Source organism: Rhinatrema bivittatum, chromosome 10 (assembly GCF_901001135.1).
Source record: "Rhinatrema bivittatum chromosome 10, aRhiBiv1.1, whole genome shotgun sequence".
NCBI classification, from domain to species: domain Eukaryota; kingdom Metazoa; phylum Chordata; class Amphibia; order Gymnophiona; family Rhinatrematidae; genus Rhinatrema; species Rhinatrema bivittatum.
This window is the reverse complement of record NC_042624.1, coordinates 73441491-73469440: the sequence shown is the minus strand read 5'-3', so window position 1 is coordinate 73469440 and position 27950 is coordinate 73441491. Positions and strand designations below refer to the sequence as shown.

Sequence of the window (27950 nt, the reverse complement as noted above, 5' to 3'; positions counted from 1 at the left end):
AAGGAGGAGGGAGAGCTTTCATTGCTCCAATAGGCTCTGCTGGATTTACTAAGTGCAAAAAAAAATAAAAATAAATAAATAAGTGGCATCGGGAGGCACAGAAGCTCATCCGCTGGCTCCAGAGTGAGGGGCACTCATTAGTGACGGTAATTGTATTTTTTTTTTTTTTTAACCTTTGGGGATTAGCAGCTTGCATGCAGATTTTGTAAACCAGAAGGAAGCACATTCTGTACTGTACTTTGTGCTCGTTCTGTAATTTGCAGCTGAGAAGAGGGAATCGAGAACAGATTTTGACATTCAGAAGTTATAGAGGTGAAATGTGATGGTGCCGGTGGCTGACATTTTTTTTTAGATGTGTGCTCAAACCTTCTTTGGTCAGTGGCGATTTAGAAAAGTATCGAAATACCAGAACACTGTGACCTTAGCATAAGTGGGTTGGTGGGGCAAGGAAGGAAGGTGAACTTTGGATTTACTGTCACCCAGAGCTCGTTGTGGATTAGCGGGGGAGTGGAGCATGGAGCAGGGGTGTGCGCATAAACCTTCTCTTCTCCTACATACACACTCTGACACCCGCACAGGTTCACACTCACACTCTCTCATGCTCATTCTCACGCTCACTCTTTTCATTTTCAGAGTAACATAGTAATGATGACAGATAAAGACCAAATGGTCCATCCAGTCTGCCCAGCGAGTTGCTTGTGGTAGTAACTGCCACTTTGTGAGGTTTATCCCCATGCCTTATGTTAAAGGTGTCATGTGCTGCTCCATGCAGGTTACCCCCTTGCCTTCTGTTAAAGGTAGTAATTGCCGCTCCATGCAGGTTACCCCCATGCATTATGTTAAAGGTAGTAATTGCCACTCCATGCAGGTTACCCCCATCCCTTCTGTTAAAGGTAGTAATTGCCACTCCATGCAGGTTACCCCCATGCCTTCTGTTAAAGGTAGTAATTGCCGTTCCATGCAGGTTACCCCCATGCATTATGTTAAAGGTAGTAATTGCCACTCCATGCAGGTTACCCCCATCCCTTCTGTTAAAGGTAGTAATTGCCGCTCCATGCAGGTTACTTTCATCCCTTCTGTTAAAGGTAGTAATTGCCACTCCATGCAGGTTACCCCTATGCCCGTATGACATAGTGAGGGCAAAGGTAGTGCCAGCGCCATTTTGAATATTGGCAATATGGCCCGCGTGCAGGAGGTCGCTCCTGGACCCCCGCTGGACTTTTGGCAAGTCTTGTGGGGGTCAGGAGGCCCCCCCAAGCTGGCCAAAAGTCCCTAGGGGTCCAGCGGGGGTCCGGAAGCGATCTCCTGCACGCGTGACGTCGGGAGCCAGGAACCAAAATGGCGCCGGCGCTACCTTTGCCCTGTCACAAGATAAGGGCAAAGGGCCACCGGCGCCATTTCTCAACGCAGCCGTGGCCAGAGAGCTGGAGATCGCTACGGGACCCCCCCCCCCCCCCCCCACTGGACCCCAGGTAATTTAAAACATTTGGGGGGGGTTCGGGAGGGTGGGGGATTTGTTTTAAAGGTTTGGGGTGGGTTTTAGGGTTGTTTTGGTGTGCCGGTTTTCCCGCGCCCTATTTAACGATACAATACAAATGCCCCTGACGATAAATCGGGGGCATTTGTATTGTATCGTGCACTCTAACGATTTTGGACGATTTTAAAATTATCTGACGATAATTTTAATCGTTCAAAAACGATTCACATCCCTAGTAATTGCTGCTCCACGCAGGTTACCTCCATGCCTTCTGTTAAAGGTAGTAATTGCCGCTCCATGCAGGTTACCCTCATGCATTATGTTAAAGGTAGTAATTGCCGCTCCACACAGGTTACCCCCATGCATTATGTTAAAGGTAGTAATTGCCGCTCCACACAGGTTACCCCCATGCATTATGTTAAAGGTAGTAATTGCTGCTCCACGCAGGTTACCTTTATCCCTTCTGTTAAAGGTAGTAATTGCTGCTCCACGCAGGTTACCCCCATGAATTATGTTAAAGGTAGTAATTGCCGCTCCATGCAGGTTACCTTCATCCCTTCTGTTAAAGGTAGTAATTGCCACTCCACGCAGGTTACCTTCATCCCTTCTGTTAAAGGTAGTAATTGCCGCTCCATGCAGGTTACCGTCATCCCTTCTGTTAAAGGTAGTAATTGCCACTCCACGCAGGTTACCCCCATGCATTATGTTAAAGGTAGTAATTGCTGCTCCATGCAGGTTACCTTCATCCCTTCTGTTAAAGGTAGTAATTGCCACTCCACGCAGGTTACCTTCATCCCTTCTGTTAAGGGTAGTAACTGCCATTCTGTGCAGATTACCCCATGCTTTTGAAAATGACCCTCCCGAAGGGGAAGCATTAAAAGTTTCCCAAGATTATGGCAACTTCATGAAATGGAAAGGGACAGTACTTGTTACTGTTAAATCTGCTAAGACCCAGTATAAAAGGACTGAGCACCCTTCAGAATGTCATTAACAATGCGTATTACTAGAGGGGATTGTGTTTTATACCCTCTTGACCTGGGGTGAAGGATGAGCAAATAGTTTTATAAGCCCCATGATAATACAGGGCCCTGCTCTGCTGAAGAATGACAGGAGCCAGGGTTCTGATTTCTCAGAAGAGAAACTAAACCTCAGTACACAAGACTCTTGCTAGGAAATAGATTTTACACATTCTACATTAGGAGTCATCTGGAATAGGCTTTCTTTGCCTCTGTCACTGAGATCTCTCTCAACCAGGATTCGGGTATGCAGTTGTAGCAAACATGAAAAGACAATTCACCAGGATGTGCCTCAGGAAAGTGTGACATACTGGGAGGAATTATTACCTGGAAATGTCACTGTTCCCATGGGGAATGATGGATTCCACTGAAATTTGCCCTTAGTCTCAGGATATCTTTTCAAATAAGACATCACTGCTATAATTTCAAATGTCCTTATGTTTGCCTTCCCAGGGATGTTGGAGCTTTATCTCTGTTGTTAGTTAAGGCCAAATGCTCCTTCATCATTACATCTTTCTTTTTTTAAGGCTTTGTTACCTATAGCAGTAGTAACTATGGTCTGATGATGCAGTGTGGAAGGTAAAGGGCAGTGCTGCTCGACTAGGGTCAGAGTTTAAAACACTCACGCTCCTGCAGAAATGTGCATGTTCCAAATACAATTTGAAATCTACAGTATGCATTCAGTACCAAAATTGTCACAACCCCCAGTATCCTACAGCAGTGCGGGGGTAGATTCTGCAGCAACAGAAAATTCTGCCACAGAGTTTCTGAAATTCGGTGACACATTTATCTATTTATGTATGTATTTATTTATTTATTGGATCTTATATACTGTCACTTGGGTTCCATCGCGACGGTTTACAACAATAAATATATTATAAACAGTAAAACAGCCAAGTAAAACATAAAACAATATAGAACTTAAAAGATTAAAACTAAAAGTGACATTTCATAAATGATCCTAAAATACATCAAAACACCTGTTCAGTCTTCCTCCTTGCTCCTAGAATACGCTATTCTGAAATCCTTATAACCTAAAGCAGAAAAGTCAGCATGTTAATACATAAAACGGCAAAAACATAAAATGAATTATATCAGTTCTACAGTTCATGCATAAAACAGTAAAATAGAGCATAAAAACAGACTTTAGGATTGATTGGAGTGTGCCTCCTTAAAAAGCCATGTTTTTAAACCTTTCTTAAACTGTTTAAAATTCACCTCCATCCTGCATATTAAATAATGTACATTTTATTTTCTTTATAAAAATAAAGTCATTTTCTGACCTTTCTTATTTGTCTGGGTAATTTATTTTGTTTTTGTTTCAGTTTTTTGGGAGGGGCGAAAAGAGATCTTAATAACTGGTGCATGGAAGGAAGAAAAGGGAATTGGCATGGGGATGGGATCTTCAAGCTAGGGGAGGAGAAGGGAGGAAGGCGAGAGCTGGAGGTGCAGGGATTGAATCAGAGATCAGATCTGAGATGAGGGGAAGGATTGGATGAAAGGGCAAGAAGCAGGGCTGGTGCAAGGGGCATTAGGCAGCCTAGGTGAACCCTGAATTACCTATTGGTGGCAGCTCCACAGCACAGTGCTCCCGTCTTTGGCGAGGTTGCTTCTGGAACAGCCCCCACCCCCACCCCAATCTCTTCTTTCAGCCTCTGCCCAGCAACCGCCTTCTTTACTGCTGCCCGTAGTGCCCAGCATCCGTTCTCTCTCCCTGCCCACATGCCTAGCACGATGGCATCGTGTCAAACATCTTGCCCTCTTTCTGCAGCACCCGCATCCTTTGCCTCCCCATCCCACCCTCATTTACTCAGCTCTCTCTCTACCCTGGTCAACTGCTCAGCACCTTCTTTCTTTCTTTCTCTCCATCCCTACCCACTCAGCACCTTCTTGCTTTTGTTTTTTACACACTTTCTTCACCTCTACTTCCTCGGCATGCACTCTTGCTAACCCAACCCACTGGCACACTCTTTCTCTCGCTCTTCCCATCTCTCCAGCATTCATTTTCCTCTCTCTGCCCTCCTAAGGCCAGGCCTCCTCCTGTTTCAGCCATCGGCTACCCCAGGCTTCCCCTTCTTCAGCTGCCAGTGGTATGGGATCTGCTGCTGGCCCTGGTGGGATGGACTCTGGCAGGATTCCCCCCCCCCCCCTCAGGTTTGGCACTTTAGGCGACTGCCTAGTTATCCTAGTGAAAGCATCAGTCCTGGTAAGAGGGATTGAAGATAAGAGGGCGAAGGAGGATTGGAGACAGAAGCGAGGGGGATCTGAGACCATGGAAAGGATGGAAAAGGAAGTAAGATTGAGAAGGGAGGAAGGATGGAAAGAGAAGGAGGACCTGGATGTGGGAAAGGGGGGTGGGGGGGAGAGAGAGGAGAGAGGATTTCCTTTCCACCTAATGCAGATTTATTTATTTATTTAAAATGTCATATAAGCTGCTTAATGCTTATACACATCCCTAAGCAGCGTACAAATAATAACCAAACAAAGAACATAAAATAAAATACAGGATGTTAAAAAAACAAACAAACATGAATGACATAAGATAATAAAATAGAATAAAATCAATAAAAGATAAAACATAGGCTGAAATAAGCAGGGGCAGACATATCACATATCCAGTTTGAGAACAGAAGGAGATGCAGTATAAGACAAAATATTCCCACAGCTCAGTCATCATTAAATGCTAACTTCAATAAGTAGGTTTTCAGCAGCTTCTTGAATTCCTTAGTGCAGGTCACCAAATGTAAGGCTACAGGCAACAAGTTCCACAAAGTTGGGCTGGCTACTGAAAAAGTTCACTTGCGGGTTTCAGACAGTCTTACATTTTGCATCAATGGAATATCTAACAAACCTTGTTTAAAGGATCTCAGCATTCTATCAGGGTTATATATCTGTAGCATCAAATTAGCCCATGCTGGTTTGTCTCTTCCAATGAGCTTATGGACAAGGAAAACATAACAAAATAAAAACAACTTTAAACTGGACATATCAAATAATCGGAAGCTAGTGAAGGTCCGTCAGTGCAAGAGGAATATGGGATCCTCTCTCACACACATTTACATGCAAAACTTGGTTCCAATCCCCTCTTTTTCTGACACTCAGTTAAGGCTAATCCTCTACCTCTCATGTCCCCTGCCCTCTTTTATCTCCTGTCTTACACCTGCCGAACCACCTGTCTTTCTGTCACTCTGTGATGGTGTAGTCTGCCAAGGGTGTGATTTCCAAAGTCAGGAATAGTCTGCACAGACATGATGAGGCTGACAGGTCATAACTGAAGCAGGAACAGGCTGTCTTCTTCTATAATGGTCATCGTCCCCTTTGGTTGAGCCCTCAAGTGCTGGTGGCTGGCAAGACCTGGACAACAGGAAACACAAGGCAGAAATGGATATGAAGATACCCACCAAAGCATTGTAGGATCACTGCAGGAACACAGGAAACATGAAGCAATCTAGGACAAGAAATATAGGCACAAGAGTAGATGTTATAAATAGTGTGGTTTGGGTGGACCCTTGGACACTGTGGCAGCTGACCATGCCCACGGGGGGAAGTCCCGTGAGGGGTCACAGGTCAGGCTCAGCTTAGGACACACAAACACACAGAGATTGATCTTTTATTAGACAATGTGATGAAGCCACCAGAGGTGGCAGTAGTGAGCAGCAGAAGTAGCCCGGCTGGGCTAGTATCCCTCAGGCGCTGGAACAGCGACGCCTCCGGTAGCAGTGCTGTAGTGGAAAGAACTGAGAATAATGAGTACAGTGCAATATGCACAGAGCCCCAGTATGGAGAACCCCAGGATAGGGAGAGCAGGCCCTCGAGGAGCGAGTACCTGATCTCTGAGAGCTGAGAGGCTTGAAGATAATGTACTCACACAGCAGTTCCATGTAGGAGATGGCTCTAGGGCTGGAATGGAGGCAGGCCCTCGAGGAGTGAGTACCTAGTTCCAGGGAACAGCTCTGAGGTGAAGATGGTAGTACTCACTGGTGTTGAAGATAGCAAATTCTTCCAGGCAGAAGAGAAGGTAGGAGCAGGCAGCGAGTCAGGGAACATGGGCCCTCGAGGAGCGAGTACCGGTTTCCTGATAGCGACCTGAAAAGCAAGTGAGGCCCCCGAGGAGCGGGTACCCCGTTAGCGTTAAGAGTCCAATGGAAAATTGGAGAGGCAGAGTAGCTGGGTATGGAGAGCGAATCCCATCCGTAAGATTCCCCCTTGCTAACTCAAAGGCTAGCAAACATCGTAGGCTTTAAATATCTGGGCAGCGTGATGTCATCACAGGGGGACGCCCCTGAGGTTTGCGCCAAGTAGGAAATAAGAGTGAGGGCCGTGCGGCACACGCGCCCTAAGGTACCAGCGGAGCATGGCAGGAGACAGTGCCCAAGCCGGTCCGGGGATGCCTGAGAGGACGGCAGGCAGACGCCGCAGCAGCCAGGCGTCCATCCATAACGAGAGGAGGTGCAAAGAAAGAAAGGTAGGCGGAGTGAAGCCGTCGGGAAGGGAAGGTTGCAACAGTAGAACCCAATGTAAGGCCACAAAGCAGGGCCAAACAGGACTGGAATCTAAGACCATAAACCAAACTCTGTCAAGCTGCAGACTGTTGGGGCTTGAATATAAGTGTATCCAAACAGGAACAAGATAGCCACCAGCAGGATTTATGGGAGGATTAGACAGATAGTCCAAGAGGCCCACCAAGATCCTCTGCTGGCAGGAAGCAAGAACTGACCAGATGATCCTCACAATCTCTCTCTCTCTCTCTCAAACACACACATACCACCTATCCCTCCTCACCGTCCCCACACTGATTGGCTGGCAGTAGAAGGAGAAGAATGGAACTGCTTTAAACCTCATCTTCTTCATTCTGCCATCTAGGGTCTGGCTAGTGGTTTGAATTGCCATGCAGGTCAAAGAGCCAGGAGGTGTAATGTTTTGGCCACCTGCAGGAAGTCCTGCGACAGGCCACACTTACCCCCAAACACCGCTGACGCGGCCAAGATGCCACCATACTGCCATTCCTCCAGGCCTCTGTAGGCACGCATGCACACAGCACACCAATACTTGAAGGGCCTGTGGCGGGAAGCAAGTCTGCTGGCTCAGTGATGATATCATCACGCTGCCCAGGTATTTAAACCCCCAGCCATGCTACAAGCTTTGCTTCAGCAACAGTTTCTCCTGCTCTTGCAGTGTGTGTTGCTTGCTATCTCTCTGCTTTGCCTTGTCTTGCCTCCTTGTTTTGCCTTGTCCTTCTTGTTGTTGCTTTGTCCTGCCTTGCCCTGCTTGTTCTTGTCTTTGTCTCGTCTGTCGTTCTCTGTCTGACTTCTGGTTCTGACCCTGACCTCGGACTCTAACTATTTTGCTGGACTGCTACCTGTCCTGACCTTAGCTTGAACTTTGACACTGCCTGATCTCTGCCTGCCCTGACCTCGGCCTGGATCTTGACACCTTTCGCTCGCTGTCTGCCCTGACCTCTGCCTGCTACTCGACTTCATCTGACCTCTCCTTAAGGGACTCTCACCCAAGCCCTGCCGGCCCTCTGGAACCCGAGGGTTCAACCTGTGGGGAATGGGGCCTGGTATAGGTGAAGCCCTTGAACTAGTCCTAGTAAGAGCGAGTCCACCTGCTGTCTTTGTGGGCCTAGGAGGTTTGCCTGCTAGGTTGCCACAGCCCAAGGGCTCACACCTGTGACAGGAGGGACCCAGGTGGCAGGAAGAGAAGGATTTGGGCCAAGGCACTGCTGCTCTCTTCTTACTACTATAAGCTGGTCATCGCAGGGAAGGGGTGTAAACACCTGCACATGGGCCAGCCACTGCCTCTTGGACCAAGCTCCTCTTCTCTTGTGATTCTGTGGCAAGGGCCAAATTTTGCCTTAGCCATGGAATCACAGGAGACCAGGGGCCCTGCATATAGTACATAAAGGAATCACTATAGAGATTGGTACAAAATGTGAGCACTTCTTGATACAGTAAATACTATGTGATAACGCAATTTACCCAGTAATGATATGAAAACCATTATTGATCTGAACAAAAACTTAAATTAGTTTCTGAAACCAGAATATCGCTATGAGCATGATGCACATTTGAAGAGACATATGTGGTGTTGGAAGCTCATTTACCGCATTTGAATAATTCTTGGATTAGATCCATAAAAAGTACTGCTTCTGGCAATGATTCCTGAAGACAAGTGTACAGATTGTCTTCTGCATATCACCTATAATTTGTTACTATATTAATCAATATTCGTGGAATACTTTACTCTCATGAATCAAGGTTAGAATGTCCTGCACGTATCCTTAGCCAAGTGCTTTAACAGGTCTCAGTCCTGCAGAGATGGAGCAGCATGAAAGCAACAGATTCTCCAATTCTTTTTTACTGTTCATATGAAAAACAGCTACGTCAGGCCTTTGAAGAAATTTTAATGCATGCCACAGAAATTTGGGCTGCCCAGAAGGACGTTTTCACTCTGGACAAGATGTTTCTCTGAATTGCTCCAGAACATGATGTACAATTCTCTTAAACAAGATCCTGGTGTCGCTAACTGAATGCATGACCGACCTTTGCTTTCCACATCACATCTGCTCAGTTTACTAGTTAAAACTCACTTATTTAGCCTCTCAGTTGCTGCTTTTCCAAAATAAATTGTTAGACATAACCTGTGTTCTCCCTGCTTGTGACATTATTAGACAATGATCAACCAATACCTGACAACTTCATGAGCAGGAAGCAGAAAGATTGAGTTTAATAATCCATTTTCATTGCAGATTAACAGAGAAACTAAAAAGCTAATTTAGCATAAAAAAGCAGTAACATGAAGCAAGACAAGTGTTTCCAAGGGACTATGATTATATGGGTAACTTAGACATGAAGGTTTGCTATGCCTGTTGCGGTTGCGGGATGAGGTGGACCCTTGGACCGGCCTAGTGAAAAGGAAGTTCTATTGGACAGGCCGGGAGGCGGAATCAAGCTGAAGAGCTGGCGGCGGCTTCACCCTGGAGATCCTAGATCCCCCCAGGAGGAGCCCGTAGGGATCTGGACCGCTGGGACTTAGGCGATCTCAGGCAGGGGAATCAGAGAGGGCTTCACCCTGGAGATCCTAGATCCCCCCAGGAGGAGCCCGTAGGGATCTGGACGGCTGGGACTTACGAGGTGGGAGCAGACGAGATGAGAAGCAGATCCAAAGGTCAAGGCAGGTGGTGAACAGGGAACGTCAGGAGCACACCGGAGTCAGGAACCAGGAGATCAGCAGACGAAGGAACAGCTGCAGCTGGGGCTGGAACAGGCACAGGAACACCAGGAACCAGGAGCCAGGACGACGAGGCCAGCAGGAACCAGGAACAGGACGGCAACTAGACTCTCCAAGGAGGGACCTCATTGCAAGGCGAAGTTCCTGAGTCAGACACCGGCCGTATATACTCTGCCGGCGTCTGACATCATCCAGGGGGCTGTCCAGCACTTCTGGGTGCTGGACCTTTAAATGCCCCGTTCTCACGCGCGTGCATAGCAATGCGGGGGGGCGGAGTCAGAGAAGGGCTCGGCGGCATCTCCCACATGGAGACACCGCAGCCATGCGGCCTAACAGGCCAGGAACCCGGCATTTTCTTCCGCAGTCCGGAGCGGAGGTAAGTGGCCACGACCCCGATCGTGGGAGAGGCGGTTGGGGCCGCAACAATGCCATATTGCTGCAGATATGAATGCCCCATACTCATAAAAAATGCTATAGATATTACAGTATAAATTATCAAGGGCTGCAAATAAAGGGTATTTGAATGATCAGGTGTTCCACAGTGGTTTATTATTCTTGAGTTAATGGAAACATCTGGTTCCTTTAGTAACTGGTTCTAGACTAATATATGTCTGGTAACTAACTAATGGTACATTAGAAAAAGGCTGGTGGCAGCTGGATGAAGTTTGAGCCAAGGCTGGTAAAGCCAGGCCTAGCTTAGGAGGTGTCTCAGAAGGCAGCTTTAACACTGGAGCAGGCCTTTGCCTTCTAGGTTTGCAGTTCAAGCTCTGCCCATCCTGACATAATGAAATTTACCTATTGCTGAAGTTCTAATCCAATAATATAGCAAACAATCATAACACTCTCTGACCAGGATATGATAAGAATGGGAGTCTATCCTGGTTTGCAAGTGCTACTTCAAGTAAGAAATGGGGAAATGTTCTTACCTGTTAGTTTTCTTTCCATTAATTCTGCTACACCAATCCAGGCAAGTGGGTTTATGTCCCCTACCAGCAGATGGAGGCAGAGTACACAGTTTTCTCAGTGACTTCATTGCCACTAAATAGAAACGGTGTAGCACAGAGAAACCCAGCAATCAAAAGCACTAATCAAATACATTAACATGATAAAAAAAAATTAAGAATGTCAACACTTCAAAATCGAATGAGAAGATCCCCTGATCCTAAACTCTAACAAGAACAGATAAAATAGAAGACAAAAAGAACCATGCCAATGAGGAAATATATAATGCAGCAAAAATGTACGAGATAAGAATCTGAATCATCGCCTTTCTCTCCTTTTGTGGTCCAATTTCCCAGGAGGGCCCTGAACTGGTGTAGCAGGATTCATGGAAAGAAAATTAACAGATAAGAACATTTCTCCTTCCATTTCATCTTGCTACACCATTCCAGACAGGTGGAAAGTATCAAAGCCCAACAAATCCGGGGGGAAGGAAGTAAGGGCTGCTTTGAGAATACCAACCCCAAAGACTGCATCCTCTTTAGCCATTTGGTTCAATGCAGTGATGATCATGTCGCTGCCTTACAGATATCCACCAGTGCAAATGCGACTGCTTCTGCCCAAGAAGAAGAATGAGTTTGAATGGAACCTGATGCCCTTTGAAGAACTTGTTTCCTTTATCCACTGTGCCAGAGTAGCTTTAGAAACTGCTTCACCTTTGCGCAGTCTTCCAAACAGAACAAACAGCCTATCTGTTCTGTGGAAAGGATTGGTGACCTTCAGATATCTCAGGAGAACTCGGTGAACATCCAGCAATCTCAGCAACTTAATGTTGCCCTGATAGTCTTCCTTAGAAAGAAATGATAAAGAAATAGCTTGGTTGAGGTGAAAAAACTGACGTGACCTTAGGAAAGAAAGAAGGTATAATCCGAAGGGATACCAAACCTGAAGCAGAGACCAAAAACGAGTTTCTACAGCAAAAAGACTGAATTTCCAAAATACACTTGGAAGAACAGATAGCTACAAGAAAAACCGTCTTCAAGGATAAGTCCTTAATCGAGCAATGTTTCAGAGGTTCAAATTGAGATGCCATAAGAGCCTTCAGTACCATAATTGAAATCCCACAGGGGCACCATTGGCCAAAAATGTGGACAAAGCCTCTTCACACCTTAATAAAACAGACTGCATCTGAATGAGTAACAACTGAGATTCCTTCAACTCTACCCCTGAAACAAGAGATGGTGGCCACTTGGACTTTTAAGGAATTTAAAACTGAGCCCTTATCCAGACCATTGTGGAGCAAAGCTAAAAAAGAAGGGATATCTGTCTGGCAAGGAGAAATAATTTCTTCCTTACAGAAAGATTAAAAAATACACCAGTCACTAACATAGACCAAGGAAGTGGAAGACTTACAAACTTTCAAAAGAGAGTAAACTACAGAAGGAGATTAACCCTTACTTTCTCAGTCATGATATTTCAAGATTCTATCCGTAAGATAATGTGGAGCTAGATTATCCATGGAGATTGGTCTCTGAACCAGCCGAGCTGCTGGGAGTTGAAGAGGTCGGTCTATCTGCAGCCATATGAGATCCACATACCACGGCTTCCTCGGCCAATCCAGGGCCATCAGCATCATGGGAATCCTCTTCATTTCTATTCTTAGCATGATATGGCTGATCAGCAGCCAAGGCGGAACACATATAGTAATTCCATTTTCAGCAAGGGTTGTATGAAGATGTTTATCACTTCAGTTCCAAACTCTCTCTACCTGCTGAAAAAGCGACACACTTTGGCATTCTTGTGAGTTGCTATCAGATCCATGTGAGGCAGATCCCACCAAAGCATGATCTGCTGAAAGGCATCATAACTGAGCTCCCATTCATTGGGATCCAGAAGATGTCCGCTTAGAAAATCGGCTTGAACATTCTCTTGGCCTACAATATGGGCTGCGGACAAGAGTAGAAGATTTTTCTCTGTCCAAGGAAACAGGAGGTCTTTCTCTTCTGAGACCATCAGTCTATGGGTGCCACTCTGCTTGTCCATGTATGCCATGGCTGTCGCATTGTCAGAGAGCAACCTGACTGCTTTTCCCTGAATCAAGGGAAGAAACTGATAAAGGGCCAAACTTATTGCTCTGGTCTCCAATCTGTTGATGGACTAAGCAGCCTTCTCCTGAGATTAGTATCCAGCAGCCAGAATTTTAACAGGAAAAAAAAGAAGGGACCATATAACTGAAACTTTAGCACAACTACATTGGCTACCAATTGAATACAGGATCAAGTACAAAGCCTTATGCACAATACACAAACTAATATATGATAAAGAAGCTGACTGGCTAAATACAGCTCTAAGAGTCCATGTACCGCAAAGGAACCTTCATTCGGCTAACAAGGCACTTCTAACAATCCCTACAGTAAAATCAGCAAAACTAACCCAAGTAAGAGAAAGGGCTTTATCACTGGCTGGGCCCTTTCTATGGAACACAATGCCCACTGAACTAAGATTACAGAGTGACATCAAAACCTTTAAAAAAACCTTAAAGACATGGCTCTTTAAGCAAGCCTTTCCAAAAGAGACAGTGGGTTAGAGAGGGAGAGAGAGAACGAAAAATACAGAAAAACGCAGCCAGAATAAATGGCACCACAATATTATAAATACATAGTACAGTAGAGAAATAGACCGAAATAAAGTACCTCAATAAACCTTCCCAGAACTAATCCATCACTACCCAAAAATGTATCTTTATTAATGATATTGTAACCGTTTTTAGTTGGCACTTGTTAGAATGTACGATACCCACCTATATATACATTATTTGTGCCTATTTGTAAACCGTTGCGATGGTACATAGCTTAGCGACGGTATAGAAAAGTTTGTAAATAAATAAATAAATTATATTTACATGCACTGCTGTGGTGCCAACCAGAAAACCCTGCGAAAAAGCAAGAGGCATTTGGAACTCATATGGTATTAGGCCTACTGTAATGCATCTTGGACATGGGCATGATCCTCAGAGATCCACAAGAAAACAGAATTACAATGTAATAAACTTTCTATTATCAAAATAACACTAACTGCCAGCACTCAATAACTCTACTATTCACCTTTCTCCATTGGGAAAATTTACCATTTAGCCCTACTCTCTGTTTTCTGTCTTTTAACAAATTCCCAATCCACAACAGGACACTGCCCCCATCCCATGACTTTTTAATTTCCTCTTTCATGAGGGACTTTGTCAAATGCTTTCTGGAAATCCAGATCCACTATAATCAACTGGCTCACCTTTATCCACATGTTTATTTATGCCTTCAAAAAAATGTAATAGATTGGTAAGGCTAAATCCATGTTGGCTTTGTCCTATTAAACTATGCCTATTTATTGTACATGTTCAGCAATTTTGTTCTTTATGATAGTTTCTACCATTTTGCCTGGCACAGATGTCAGACTCACTGGTCTATAGTTTCCTGGATCACCCCTTGAGCCCTTTTTAAAAATTGATATTACAATACATTAGCAACCCTCCAATCTTCAGGTATCATAGACGATTTTAATGAAAGTTTACAAATTACTAATACCAGGTCTGCAATTTCATTTTTCATTTTTTTTCAGCACATCTGGTTCAGGTGACTTGCTACTCTTTAGTTTGTCAATTTTCTCTAGTACATCTTCCAGGTTCACTGAGATTTTCTTCAGTTCTGCAGAATAATCACCTCTGAATATAATTTCTGGCATAGATATCTTTCTATACTGTCTCATTAATCATGCAAAAAACCAAATATATGTAGGCCCCTTACTAACAGAGTCTGTATTGTGTAACAGATCCTATTTTCGTATAGGGTCACCTTACTTTAATTTAAATCAACGATAGTCCATTTTTTTGAAAATTTTTCATTATAATAAAACCTGAATGTCACACATTCTGAACGAGAGGACACAGATACTCATCTACTCCTTGGTAGTAGTGCACCCGACACAGCTGTGTTTCGGACGGAACCCGTCCTGCTTCAGGGGGTGTCCTTCGAAGTCTGTTTCTTTGAGAGCGTCATAGGGAAGCCTTGTCGATCCTTGGTAACATCTTTTCTTAATGATCCATGGCAGCCCCGTTGGACTGCGTCTCTTTTTTTTGAAATGGCGACCGCCTCCAGCGGAAGTTAAATACCCTAAAACCGGAAGTCAATTGAAACGGAAACATCCAGTCGTCTATCACGTCCGTGTGTGACGACACGGGCAGTCCACAGAACTCACTGCATACGGCAGTACGATCTTCCAAGCTCCTCCCCCCAGGCGAGGCTAAGGTGAACATTGGAAAAGGTGACTTGGTTAAATGCAGCCAACAATAATCTAAAGTTCACAGCGCATTTCGATCGCAATTCTATTGCGTTTTTGGACATTTTGGTGCAACGGAACGAAAGTGGAATTAGTACCACCTTGTTTAGGAAGGAGTCTGACCGGGTCAACTACCTGAAATATTCGAGTGTTCATCCTTTGGGATTAAAAAATGGCTTGCCCATTTCTCAATTTTTGAGATTGCGAAGGATCTGTTCCTCAGTCCGAGAATTCCGTGTACAAGCGGCAGATCTAATGAACAGGTTCCATACTAGAGGATATCCAAAATCTATCATTAAGAAGGCATACAAAAGGGCACTCTATGCCAACCGGGAGCTCCTTTTACAATATCAGCAACGTCCCTTCTCTCAGAAAACCACATGTACTTTGCAATATTCCAAACAAGTAGGTAGGGTAGTCGATATAATTAAGACACATTGGCATGTTTTGACCCTACAGCCCACCTTCCAAATGGAACCGAGGTTTGCCTTCTTCAGGGGACAGAACATTAGGGACATGGTGGTTAAATCCACGGTGACATCTACGACCGGATCAAGATCAGCTGATGGATTACAAGAGTGTGGGCATTGTGATATGTGCGCCCTAGCCCTGTCAGGGAATCAATGGCGCTTTCCCAACTCGGAAAGAATTTTGAAGCTTAATGATTCCACGAGTTGTGAATCTGAGCGAGTAATCTATGCAATTCAATGTCCGTGTAAATTAGTATACATCGGTCGCACGAAACGGAAGATAAGAACCCGCCTCATTGAACATCGAAGCTGCATCAGAACAAAGAAAGTAGCTGCGCCGATAGTATCACACTGTATTAGCCACCAACATGACTTCACGGATTTAAGGTGGTTGATCTTGGAACAAGTGCGTTTGGACCCACGGGGGGGTGATGTGCAATCCCGTTTGAACATGCGGGAACAATTTTGGATTTTTTATTTAAATACAGTTGATCCGACAGGTCTCAACGAGAGAGTGAACTGGTACTCGCTGATTTAGTCAGCTGACTTAGTGAACGGTGGACCGCTTTCTAAAAGGAGATCGCGCATGGTTGCCTGTAGGGTTACTAATAGCTAACCATTGGCCCACGATGACCCATACCCATACCCAGATTTGATGAATGGCAAAACGAGTGAACTGCCCACACAGTGGTGTTGTTGTAGATATGCACAGAATGTAGAGGTTGCCGCTAGACGGGACTATCTTGTTTAATATTTTTCCAATGTTCACCTTAGCCTCGCCTGGGGGGAGGAGCTTGGAAGATCGTACTGCCGTATGCAGTGAGTTCTGTGGACTGCCCGTGTCGTCACACACGGACGTGATAGACGACTGGATGTTTCCGTTTCAATTGACTTCCGGTTTTAGGGTATTTAACTTCCGCTGGAGGCGGTCGCCATTTCAAAAAAAAGAGACGCAGTCCAACGGGGCTGCCATGGATCATTAAGAAAAGATGTTACCAAGGATCGACAAGGCTTCCCTATGACGCTCTCAAAGAAACAGACTTCGAAGGACACCCCCTGAAGCAGGACGGGTTCCGTCCGAAACACAGCTGTGTCGGGTGCACTACTACCAAGGAGTAGATGAGTATCTGTGTCCTCTCGTTCAGAATGTGTGACATTCAGGTTTTATTATAATGAAAAATTTTCAAAAAAATGGACTATCGTTGATTTAAATTAAAGTAAGGTGACCCTATACGAAAATAGGATCTGTTACACAATACAGACTCTGTTAGTAAGGGGCCTACATATATTTGGTTTTTTGCATGATTAATGAGACAGTATATACTGGTGATACCTCTTTTGGTTTGGAGTTGTTGAGAAACGATTCGGTACACTGGAGTACAGTAAGTGTGGGTTTGTTGGTTGTGATAGATATCTTTCTTACATCTGTCTTAGTGAAGACTGAAGCAAAGAATTCATTAGCCACTCTGCTATGGCTTTGTCATCCCTACATGCCCCTTTTACTACTTGATCATCAATGGTCCAACAGACTCTCTCAAGCTTTTTTCTTCGAATGTAGCTGAAAAAAATTTGTATTATGAGTTTTTGCTTCCTCAGCAAACTTCTTTTCAAAATCTTTCTTTGCCTGAACCAGCGCCTGTGGAACAGGATACAACTTGACCATATTCTTTACTCCTTTGGCGCCACTGACTGGAGCCTCCTATTCTGAAAGTACCTTTTTTTCCATCTCAGAAAGATGAGAGAATGCCTTAGTCAGCTTATGAACACCTTTGATAAGAGGGTCCCAATCTGGAGATTCCTCATCTTTGGGATCCACAATCCTAAGTGAAAACACAACTTGGTCAATGAGGGCCGGTATATCTTTTTAAGAAAAAGACAGATAGTATAATCATCTTCTTTATTGGATGCCTTCTTCCAGAAAAGTATAGCTGGCCGAATCCAGCTGGTCCTTGGGGAACTCCTGTGCCTCTTCAGGATCACTGAACTGAAACTTCAAAATCAACTTGGGGCTCTTACTGGCCACTTGATTCGCAGGCTGCATCCTAGAGAAGGTACCCAAGGGAGGAGATGGTTGTCCTGTATTCCCAAGCTTTTTAATGACACTGAAGGTCTGATGTAGGAATCTAACAAATTCAGGAAGGAATTCCTCAGAAAAATGCATGTCCCTGTCTGAAGAAATTGAAAAAGATGATCTCCCTAAGGAGCCAGTACCAGGAGATTCCCAAAATCCTGGGGGAGTTCAGAAACACACTAATGAGAATCAGAAGTGGCCGCAGGGAGAGGGCTTAAAATGGCAGACTTTTCTGTCAAACCCACTAGCTCGGAAGCTTCCCCTGATCTCTGTTCTGAGTGCAACACTGAGAGACATTCCTTCCCCATAATAATATAGGCACCTGATTACTGTCCCAAGGCTACAGTACACTCTCCGGAGACTTCCTCATTCTTTATACAGGCAGCACAAGGCAGCCCCGAGGAAGTCACAGGCCCCACATGTCGGCTGCAGTCTGCTCATCCTATGCGCCCATGTAAACTGCTACTGATATGTGGTAAAGAAATCCAGCCGCCCAGGCATTTACTCAATCCAGACAGAAACAGGCTAGATGCACCACCTCTCTGCTTTAGCAAAGCTCCAGTTCAAGTCACTAACTGACTCTTCTTTTTTAAACTTTTTGGTCCAGGAGTGGAGCAGGGAGGGGGGGAGGAGAAAAAAGGGTCCTCTTCCAAATCTTGAGACACAATCGATTTCTTTTCATCTTTTATAAGTGCCAAAAGAAAGAGAACCTCCCCCATTAGCTCTACCAAGTCCCTTCTAGAACGGGGAGCCTCCAAGGGCTCTCTACTCTGGCTGAAAGCAATTGTCTGAACCCAGGGCTGGTGCAAGGGTATTAGCACCCTAGGCAAACCTTCTGCCTTGCACCCCCCACCAGTTCCAGCCCCAACCTCCCCTCCCCCTGGCCCAAACTCACATGAAAAAACTATGCATTTATAATAATAGATTTTACATGAAAAAAAATTCAAAGTACAGTTTTCTGAGATTAGAGTATCACTTACGCAATGCATATATGTATACTATACTGTTGTATGTCAAGCAGAAAACCCTGCTAAAAGGCAAAAAAGCCACTTAGAACCTATGCGGCATTAGACCTTTTGTAATGCGTGTTGGGTGTAGGCTTGGTACTCAAAGCCATGAGTAAAGTGAATTACAATTCAAATATAGTAAACTTCCCATACCAAAACAGCACTAAGTACCAGCACTCAAACAGTAACAACCTTACTTATGAAAATGCAACACTGTAAATATTACATCAGGCCCAAAAACACCAATAGACCTCCTACTAGAAAACAGAACAAGCCCAGCTGCTCTAGAGCCCTACACAGAAACTACATGCTAGCAGAATACCTCAAGTTGATCACACATGCAGAACACAGGCAAAACCTCATCAAAAACAGAATAAAGAGACCAAAGGTAAAAATTAAAAATGTGCAGACAAAAAGTAAAGTGGAAACCATGACACTAGACTCTGGATGCAATGCAACAATGGGAAAACAGAAACATTGCCATTCTTCATACAATATCAAACAATAAACTGAAGAAATACAAAAAATATTTGTATTTCCGTAACTGAAACTTGGCTTAAACCCCATGACACTCCTCTTATTAATCAGCTCCCCACCGATATATATGATTTTTTCTCGATACCCCACAAAAAGAAAAGAGGAGGCGGCTTACTGCTTGCTGCAAAAAAGGAACTTAAGCTCATTTCCCAAAAATGCAATCTCCCCAACCAGTACGAAATTGGCTTTTTTAAATCAAAAGTTCTCCAAATCTGTCTCATCTACACCCCCCCTGATCTACTAGAGAAAGACTCCTCTTCTCTTATTGAATTATTTGCCGACACTCTCTCTCCTGACCTACCCACGATTCTCCTTGGTGATTTTAACCTTCACGTTGATTCCTCCCCACAATCCCCAGCATGCAAAGCTTTCATCTCTTCCCTCAAAGCAATGGGATTTACACAAATCATACACTCCCCCACCCACAAATCCAGCCATACCCTTGATCTCATTTTTACCAGTTCCCCCATTAAAACCATCAACTCCCCTTCATGTCTTGTGGTATCTTGGTCTGATCACTCCATTATACAAACCACCCTCACATTACCACAACCTACCCCTGCCCCTCCTACCCAGCCACTATCCTTCAAATACCTCAAAGCTTGCACCTTAGACACCCTCACTCAAGCATGCTCAGACATCTCTAACCAACTTGACCTCTCATCACCTGACAACGCCTTTTCCACCTGGGATGACCTCACCCTTAACATTGCAAACATACTCTGCCCTGTTGCCACAAAAACCATTAAGCTGGCCCACCCAAGTAAAAAACCCTGGTTTACACCTGAACTCAAGAACCTCAAAACCTGCCTTAGAACCGCAGAAAGGCGCTGCCGCAAACACCCCTCCCCAGCAACCAAAACTGCTTACTATCAACTCATGCATGACTACAGAAAACCATCCTTCTTACCAAACGAGATTATTATGCCAGAAAGATACATGGTTTCCAATACAATCCCAAGGCCCTCTTTGCCATCATTACCGACCTCACCAACTCCTCCCCTATGCAACCTCAAACACCCACGTCAAAGATTCACTGCAACGAACTAGCACACTTCTTTAAAAATAAAGTCTCCTCCCTCACCGCACAGTTCTCTTTTAACACCAACAACGTGACTCTTCCCACCTTCAGTTTCTCTTCTACCCTGTCAACGTTTGACTCATCCTCCTCCCTGGAAATAGAAAACATTTTAAGAAAAATGAGGTCCTCCTCCCACCCCTCTGAAACCATACCGTCCAAACTACTTCTGTCTATTCCCAAAGCAATTGCCAAGCCTCTTTCTATCATTTGCAACTGCTCCTTGGAACAAGGTATGGTCCCCAATATACTCAAACAAGCGGTGGTTAAACCCATCCTCAAAAAACCTAACCTTGATCCCTCCACCCTGTCAAATTTCAGACCTATCTCCAATCTCCCCCTCTTAGTGAAAATCCTTGAGAAACTAGTCAACTCTCGCCTTTCTGACTACCTCAAACAACACAACATTCTTCCCTCAACACAATATGGTTTCCGGAAGCATCTGAGTACTGAAACCTTACTTTTTTTCCTTACTGACACCATAATCAAAGGAATTGATACTGGTAGCTCATACCTGCTCGCTATGTTGGACATCTCTGCAGCCTTTGACACTGTCGACCACACCATCCTTATCAACATCCTCAGCAGTATTGGTATTTCTGGAACCGCGCTCTCCTGGATTAAATCTTATCTACAAAATCGTCACTTTACTGTCCTCGCTGACAACAACGAATCCGAACCCATTAGTCTTCATCAGGGCGTTCCTCAGGGCTCCTCACTTTCCTCCACCCTGTTCAACATTTACATGCTTCCCCTCACCACCCTCCTTACCAACCTCGGTATCAAACACTTCATCTATGCAGATGACGTGCAAATTCTTTTCCTCTTTTCTCACTCCCTCCAAACCGCTCTCCAAAACTGGGAATCATGCCTTACCGCCATCAATCAACTTCTCACAGACATGCACCTTGCCCACAACCCTCAAAAAACTGAACTCCTCATTCTCTCCACCAAACGTCCATCTCCCTCTATCCCCCCCCCTCTTACTCATCTTCCACCTTCCCCTCGCATACCCGCAACCTGGGTGTTCTTATTGACAACCAGCTCACCCTCAAATCCTTTATTAAATCCATCTTAAGCGACTGCTATTTCAAGCTACAAACAATTAAAAAACTCAAACCCCTTCTGCACTTCTCCGATTTTCGCACAGTACTTCAGTCGATTATTTTCTCCAAAATCAACTACTGTAATGCTCTCCTCCTTGGCCTCCCCTCCACATACATCAAACCCTTGCAACTCCTACAGAACACTACAGCACATATTCTATCAAACTCTAAAAAAAGAGACCACATTACCCCTAATCTTATTGAACTTCATTGGCTTCCAATTCAATCACGAATCCTTTTCAAAGCACTATCCCTCATCCATAAAAGCATTAATAATGAAAACCTCCACTGGATCAGCCCTCCTCTCCTCCCTCGCACCTCCACAAGACCCACTCGCCCCGCTCTCCAAGGAACACTCCGTACTCCCTCAATCAAATCCACCAGACTTATCTCCACAATGAACAGAGCTTTCTCCCTAGCTGGCCCTACCCTCTGGAACTCCCTCCCTCCAGATTTACGCACCGAGACATCCACACCTAAATTTAAAAAAAAGTAAAAACATGGCTGTTCCTACAGGCCTACCCGTCCAACTCTCCCCACACTGAGACGAATATCTGAATCTTGTGTAATTTAGTCACTGAATTTTCTCATTATTTCTCATTACATCTTCTGTCTCTCCCCTCATGATCTCACTCCCTCCTATTCTTGTACCCTCTCGTCTTTACTTCTTTTCCGTCTTACTGAACAACCTTGTACTATTTGCCATTACATTAATGCCTTTGATGAATTCCTGAAACTCTTGCTACTGATTTTGTTTCTATTATTTGCTGTTAACTCTCGATCTAATCCTTCCTTAACCTTATGTATATAACATGCTTTCTCTTATCTTAATCTTCATTTTCTCCCTATGCCTTTGCTCCAGTAGCCTTGCTTCTCCCTACCTGATCTATCAAGTTTTCTATTACTTGCTTCAAACTGTTCCTTGTTCATATTGTTATAGTTTTCTGTTCCTTGTTACTATATAGTTTTGAATTTACTGTTCCATGTAAAGGCTTTGCCTAAGAGTTCCAAGTTATTTATAAACCGATACGATGTACAAACGGATGTCGGTATATAAAAAATTCATAAATAAATAAATACATAAATACATAAAATCAATAATAGTAAAACCATACTAGGAAAATGAATATTTCAAAATAGCAGACAAATAGAATAGCATCCAATAATTAAAAACTCATAAAATAAAAATAAAATGTTCCAACTCCAAAACAAAAATTGAAAATATTAATACCCAATGATTAAAATTAACAAGGATATAAAATGAACCACTCACCATCCCTGGGAGCTTTTGATTTCCAGATGCCCTGAAATTGTCATGGATTAGGTGATGGGGTAGGGAGCAGGGGTTGTTACGCACAAAATTTCTCTTTTCTCTCTCATATAGACACACATAATTATATTTATTTATTTATTTATTATTTTTATATACCGACATTCACTCTCAATTGAGATATCACATCGGTTTACATTCAGGTACTGTAGGTATTTCTCTATCCCCAGAGGGCTTACAATCTAAGTTTTTGTACCTGAGGCAATGGAGGGTAAAGTGACTTGCCCAAGGTCACAAGGAGTGACAGCAGGACTCGAACCCTGGTCTCGTGGTTCATAGTCCACTGCTCTAACCACTAGGCTATTCTAACCACTAGGCTATTCCTCCTCCCTCACTCTCTCTCTCACACACAAACTCACACAGGCTGTCCCACACACGCACTCACACACACATATATGATCTCTCGCGCTCATATTCTCTCTCCCTCACATATACACAACCTCATTCGCTCAGACAGGCCCCCCCTCTCACACACACACTTTAAGGTGAATTTTAAAAGCCCGCATGTACCAAATCCAGGAGATATGCAAATATGTTGGGCCGGTACACGCCAGGTGGATTTTAAAAGGTCCCCAAATGAAAAGTTCCCAAAAAGAGGTGGGGGCATGGGCATTAATGGATTTCACCTTGAAATTTACACGTAAATACTTATGCACACAGGTGCACGCCAGCGTCCCCTACCGCATACCTTTACTTCTGGTATGGATGGCGTGTAAGTACAAAAAGATATAGGCAGATCAGCGGGGTTTTAAATATAGGGGCTAACAGGGGAAAAAGGGAGGCTTTTAAACTAGGGGGGTTTGTAAGTCCTATCCCTTACCTGGGCGAACTGGGAATGAACTGTGAAAACTGGAAATGGCGTCGGGGTGCATGTCTACTAAAATCCCCCCACTTATGCGGTAGAAGCGGCATTTGCATGCATAAGCACGTGTCCACTTAAAATTGTGCACAAGTCAGTCCATTTTATAATGTGTCCATATTTGTGCATATGTTATAAAACGGCCATGTCCCTGGGTGTGGGCCGACAAGTGAGGGCACATTTTCGCCCATGCACCTGTTTAAAAGTTACTGTCTTAGGTTCCTTGTCTCATTCACACATGCACCCTCACATAGGTTCCCTCCCTTCTCTCTCACTAACACAATTGCTCTCTAGTACACACACAATCCCTCTCACTCACAAACACATTCTCTCATAGAAGCTCCCTCTCTCTCTTACACACATACACCTTCCTTCTGTCTCTTTCTTATACATCCCCTCATACAGACAGTCTGTCTCTTGCACACACACATCCTTTCACACAGGCTCCCTTTCTCTCTGGCACAGATACCCTTACACAGGCTCCCTTTCTCACACACACACATGATGCACTCTCATCCTCACACAGGCTCTTACACACACACACACGCGCGCACACACACACACACACTCACACACATGCAGAGTTCCCTCACAAACACATACATCCAGTCTCTCTCTGGCTCACAGGTTTTCTTGGTCTCTCCTTCATCCTTCAGCAGGCGTATGGGTTCTGCCCCCAGCTCTCCTCAGCTGTCTTCAGCCATTCCTAGGTCCCTTTCCTTCTCTTCTGTCATGGATGGGATGGGCTCTGCCCACGACCCTGCTGACATAAATCTTCAACTGCGATTAGGATGGGCTCTGCTCGCAGCCTGCTGAGTATCTGTTTCTTTCAGCCGCAAACGTAATGGGCTCCACTTGCAGCCCACCGAGTCTCCCACATGGCTGCTTTTTGCCGCCCCCTAATGTTGGCGCCCTAGGCGACCGCCTAGTTTGGCCTAGTGAATGTGCTGGCCGTGCCTGTACTTCGAAAATTCCTAAATCCCTCCAGTCTGAACAAAAATCCTGCTGTACCACCAGTTGTCTTGCTATCTGGTGGAGCAGAGAATACTGGGTAGTGATGAATCACTGAGAAAATTGTGCACTCTGCCTTCATCTGCTAGTAAGGGAATGTAAACCCACCTGTCTGGACTGGCATAGCAGGATGAAAGGGAAGCCCTGAGTACTGCTGAAAAGTCTGGACTGCCTTCCTCCTTATGACTTGGAGACATGCAGTCACCCTGTATTAATGTGTCTTCATTAACATATATATGACATCACTAAGGTGTAGTAAACCTGAAGCCTTGATGATAGATGCTGCTGATTACAAGTTTCAAGATTGTACTAATTCAATCCCTTTTTTTTTTTGTTACCATGTGTCCAAATCATACATGTGTATTTTTCTGTGTAACATGCATTAATGTGAAATGTAGCATCCCATTAATGGCATTGACATTTTTTGATCAACCAATTAAAATAACATTGAATCAATACCATTAAGTTAATCTGTGATGATAATTGAACATATATTCATAAAAAATATGTGAATTCTGTTTAATCATTCTTATGAAATCATGGAGCTCTCATGCTTTGCTTTGATATTCCTGAGAGCCGTTGAAGCCATAAATGATTTGCTGATGTTCTGTTTAATGTCCTCTCCTTCACTGAAGCACTTTTGGTGGCTGATTTGTGATGGCAAAAGAAAAATAAGCAGAAATTATTCCAGAAATCCTATTTGAGAAAACGATTGTGATATAATGTCAAAGATTGCACTACTTTTGCATTTTGCAGGCAAGTAGACCTGAAACACTGCTAACCAAAACACCAGTAAGGTTAACTACTTATTATTTCTATAGAGTTCCTTGATGTATGTAGTCCCAGTTCACATGCAGTGCACAAGCAGTCAAAAAGGAAAAAACAATCCAGAAATTAAATTTTGCTAAATCTGAAGTCAGCATCATTTTAGAATACATAAAAAAATGAAAAAGGCAAAATAAGATTTTCTTTTGTTCTTATCATCTTTAGCAACCAGATATATACAGTATGCATAACATGCAGAGTATTAATTGCATATATTTTCTTTTTTTTTTCTTCCAGGATTTTGTTTAAACATAAAAGATTGAAGATGATAGCATATTTTAAAGTATAAATGGAAAATATATTCCAAGAATACTTGGGGACACAGGGAACCGTGGTGAAACCTTATTACTGGCTGACAACCAACCAAAGCTGTTCAAAGTGCCCCTATCACATAAAAACAGGCGAAGGGGCACGGGTCTCCTATGTAGAATTTTTCAAAGCTTTTGGATTCCCCTATGGCCCGATACCGGCTCATACGGAACACCTACTATTTTATGAAGTGAAGACTTTCTCAGGAACAGCAATACAAAAGGGCCATGCTACAAACTGTGTTGCGTTTGACCTCCATCCTGAATCAATGCTGTTTGATGTGGGAGGCTATCTGGACTCCCTGGTATGCCATTTTGATAACATTGGTTATCTAACTCTTTATTCAAATTATAGTCCTTGCAATGAATTTGGTCACTGTTGCATCAGCAAAATCTATGATTTCTTAGGGAGGTACCCAAGCATCAGGCTTGACATCTATTTCTCTCAGCTATACCATACGACGGATGAATTTCCTGTTGCTGTCTGGAACTGTGAGGCTTTGCGGAGTCTTGCCAGCTTGTGGCCGCGAGTGACGATAAATCCTCTCAGTGGAGGTTTCTGGCATGTCCTTCTCTACAGCTTTGTGAACAGTATTCCAGAGACAACCTTGTATCAACCAATTATGCCTGCAAGAGCATTACTTGACAGATACAACGCACAACAAATACAGGCCATAACAGGAATTACACCTTATTTTGTAGACATCTTTCCCTTAATAAGTCATCCAATCCAAAAGCCCTGTCAAATTTTCCCAGATCACAATATGGATAAAAACATTTCCCAGCAATATTCTCAAGGAGTGAACAGTAGATTGCCACCAGTGATTGCATCGGGTCCTCCAGTCCCTTCCCTTAATATGTTTATACCCAGGTATGGACAATACTGGCAACCAAACTTAAGACCAAAGAATATTGTGAGGCATCTCAAAATGCCGGATGAGTTACAAAAGGAAATGAATATAATTCTTCCTAAAGGAAAAGTTGTGCAGACAATGCAAATTACAAAGCAGTTTGTAAATAATGATAAAAGAGACAGGAAGAAGAAACAGAATCCCAAGTTGTCAAAAAAATAATATGTACTCAATACATGCATAATATATTGCATAAAGCTAGAATATTTAACTAGGAGAATATCAGGAAACTAAACTCATTGAAGGGTGTGATATTTTTATTAGAACAACTTAAGGCTTATCCAAAGATAATGCTGGACAACTTAATACTAAACCAATATGGCTACCAAAAGTCTGCACTTAAGAGCATAAGAAGTGCCATATCGAGCCCAGCATCTTGTCTCCAACAGTGGCCAATCTATGTCACAAGCACACAGCAGATCTCAAAGAATAGATCCATTGCTTGGTGGCTTTTTCCAGGGTGGTTCTTCCCAGGTCCGCCTGATTAGTAATTGTTCATGGACTTCTCTTCCAGGAACTTGTCCAAAGTACAGAAGATTTGTTAAAACAGGATCAGTATGGCTACTACAACTCTCATATAGAAATAAATATATTTGTATTTGTACTTGTATAGCTGGTTATTCAGGAGGATGTCCTGACTGGTTTTTGGGTTGTTAACTTCTGTGGTCAATAAGATGGTATAATGGACCATGGGTGGAACCCACTCACTGTAAAGGCAAATCCTATCCTTCAATGGATTTTCAGTAATTTCTGACATACTCAGATGGTGTGGTTCCCAAACTTTTTTACAAAAAGAAATTGATTGAATAGATTGCTCTTCCACAGGAAGCAGTGGGTTTAACAGCTCTGTCTCTGTTTTGAGCAGTGAACATTACTACAATAAAAGCCAGAGCAATCTCCTCAGGCTTCAGCTGTGCTTACTTCTGTTCGCTTCCATAAAACAGGGAATTTCATCATCCGGTTGAATCCCTGATCCTTGATACAGATTACTCCTTTTCCCTCCTTATAAGGGTTTTACTTAGCACCTAGCTTTCTATCAGGTCGATACAGTTATGCCGCGTTAGAAAGAGTGCGGCAGTGCCAGGCGCACCCTCGTTCCCCGCACGCACAGTTCTCTTCACCTACCGCTCGATACTCTCTTCAAATTGCATGCAAATGCATGCCGCGTCTGCGAAGCGTTAGGCGAAGGTTAGGCCCGCGCAACCCATTTTACTGTATAGAGCGCCTATACAGTATCCTGGGTTCGCGGGCCTAACGTTTCACGGCCACGCTGGTATCTGTCATTTCAAATGACATTTGAAATGACAGGTACCAGGAAGTGGACAGTTATGTTCTCCGATGCTCGGCAAACTTTCCCCCAGCCCCCACTCACCTGCCCTGGCCGCGTCCGGTCTCCGGTGCAGCCCCAGTCCTGTCCTCTCCTCCCGAAGCAAAAAAAAACAAAAC

At 43.9% G+C, this 27950-nt stretch overlaps 1 protein-coding gene across 1 annotated transcript; it reads left to right on the top strand.

Annotated features, from left to right (window-relative positions):
- Window positions 1-2: 2 nt before the first annotated feature.
- On the top strand, window positions 3-27599 carry APOBEC4 (apolipoprotein B mRNA editing enzyme catalytic polypeptide like 4). The gene is made up of 2 exons (XM_029618913.1): window positions 3-146; window positions 25523-27599. Exon 2 carries the CDS (start codon window positions 25575-25577, stop codon window positions 26664-26666), a length of 1092 nt encoding a protein of 363 aa, XP_029474773.1. The 5' UTR covers window positions 3-146; window positions 25523-25574; the 3' UTR covers window positions 26667-27599.
- The last annotated feature ends 351 nt before the right edge of the window (window positions 27600-27950 follow it).